We start from the raw sequence: 1,545 nt of genomic DNA on the forward strand, positions 1-1,545 counted from the left end.
GTCTGTACTCTCAGAACCTAGTATCTGTCTGTACTCTCAGAAGCTAGTATCTGTATGTACTCTCAGAAGCTAGTATCTGTATGTACTCTCAGAACCTAGTATCTGTATGTACTCAGAACCTAGTATCTTGTACGTACTCTCAGAACCTAGTATATCTACGTACTCTCAGAACCTAGTATATCTACGTACTCTCAGAACCTAGTATATCTACGTACTCTCAGAACCTAGTATATCTACAATAAGAGGATCAGGGCGAAGGTTTTCGTCTTTGCTACGTCGTGGTCGTCCTATAGGACCCCGTGGCCCAATGTACATATTAATATGAGTATCTTAGCCCGACACATTATTCTAGTCAATATCCAACAGAGAAAATAGATAAGAGGTACGTAGTAAAAGGCTAACAAAGCAGCAACAAACAATGACGTCTTCATAGTGATATATTCTTCATATGATAACGGTCTTTCCTCTCGGACCGAATAGTGATACGTTCTGAACACGTTTTCCCTCTCGTTGGGGTGCTATATGAGGAGGGTAGGAGAGAACGGTTTGGTAAAGTGTTCTTGTTTAAAGGTGTACCGTTGCCGTAGAGGTGAGCAGGGGCGTGTCCTATTTAAACACACGGCTGAGATGATTGGTGCAGTTAAGATGAAAGCGTAACCCACACACACCTGACCTCTCTATCACACGCAATACAAGTGACTTATTATGGTGTAAAGTTTACATCTAGAAGCCAAATCATCACACCAAGGGATTAGTTGACCGACCCCCCCCCACCTCCCTCCTGGTGGGATTTGAAAGGACCAGACTAGACAGCAACACTAGCGGTGTTTCACTTTAAATAACAGAGGAAAGGAAATGTCTGGAGAGGAGAGGAACAACGACAATTAGATGAAGTGGAGGAGTTAAACAGTGTAAACAGGAACATGAAATAGCAGTAATAGTAATCAATGTAAACGATTGATGCAAAGCCTTCTCATCTCAATCACTTCCTGGTTGTGGTGAGTGAGTTGCCCCCCCCCATCCCTCCTGGTGGTGACCGTTTAACCTCTAACCCCCAGTGACCTCGTCCCCTGACCCGCCTCAGACCATGAAGCGGTGCTCCTTGCCGTCGTGGGCCATGAGGATGACGTTCCGGTTAGAGGTCCAGATGAGGCGGGCCAGCTTCAGGGCGTTCTGAGAGCCAGGAGAGGCAGGCTGTACCGGGGGGACCTGGTAGGTCTTGATGCACTTCAGCTGAGGGGTAGAGTTCAGCATGCCAATACTGCCCAGCAGAGACGTATTCATCTGGAGAAAGGAGGAAGCAAGAACAAAAAAAGATTTTAATATTTTATTTATTAAATATTTTTTATCCATTTTCTTGGAGAGAACAGAATTCCTCTATTTACTTGATCAGCCGAAGGAGTTTAGGGTTCTCAAGGCCTTGGAAGAGTTTAGGGTTCTCAAGGCCTTGGAAGAGTTTAGGGTTCTCAAGGCCCGGGAGGAGTTCAGGGTTCTCAAGGCCCGGGAGGAGTTCAGGGTTCTCAAGGCCCGGGAGGAGTTTAGGGT

At 46.0% G+C, this 1,545-nt stretch overlaps 1 protein-coding gene across 1 annotated transcript in view; it reads right to left on the bottom strand.

The window, feature by feature from the left end:
- Positions 1 to 819: 819 nt before the first annotated feature.
- The window catches only part of LOC115126988 (WD repeat-containing protein 7), a 75,141-nt gene continuing 74,415 nt past the window's right edge, over positions 820 to 1,545 (bottom strand). Inside the window, exon 7 of the mRNA XM_065016230.1 lies at positions 820 to 1,284. Coding sequence (XP_064872302.1) covers positions 1,081 to 1,284 — 204 coding nt within the window. The 3' untranslated portion in view covers positions 820 to 1,080. The remainder of the gene's footprint in view (positions 1,285 to 1,545) is intronic.

This window comes from Oncorhynchus nerka, unplaced genomic scaffold (assembly GCF_034236695.1).
Source record: "Oncorhynchus nerka isolate Pitt River unplaced genomic scaffold, Oner_Uvic_2.0 unplaced_scaffold_1078, whole genome shotgun sequence".
NCBI lineage: Eukaryota > Metazoa > Chordata > Actinopteri > Salmoniformes > Salmonidae > Oncorhynchus > Oncorhynchus nerka.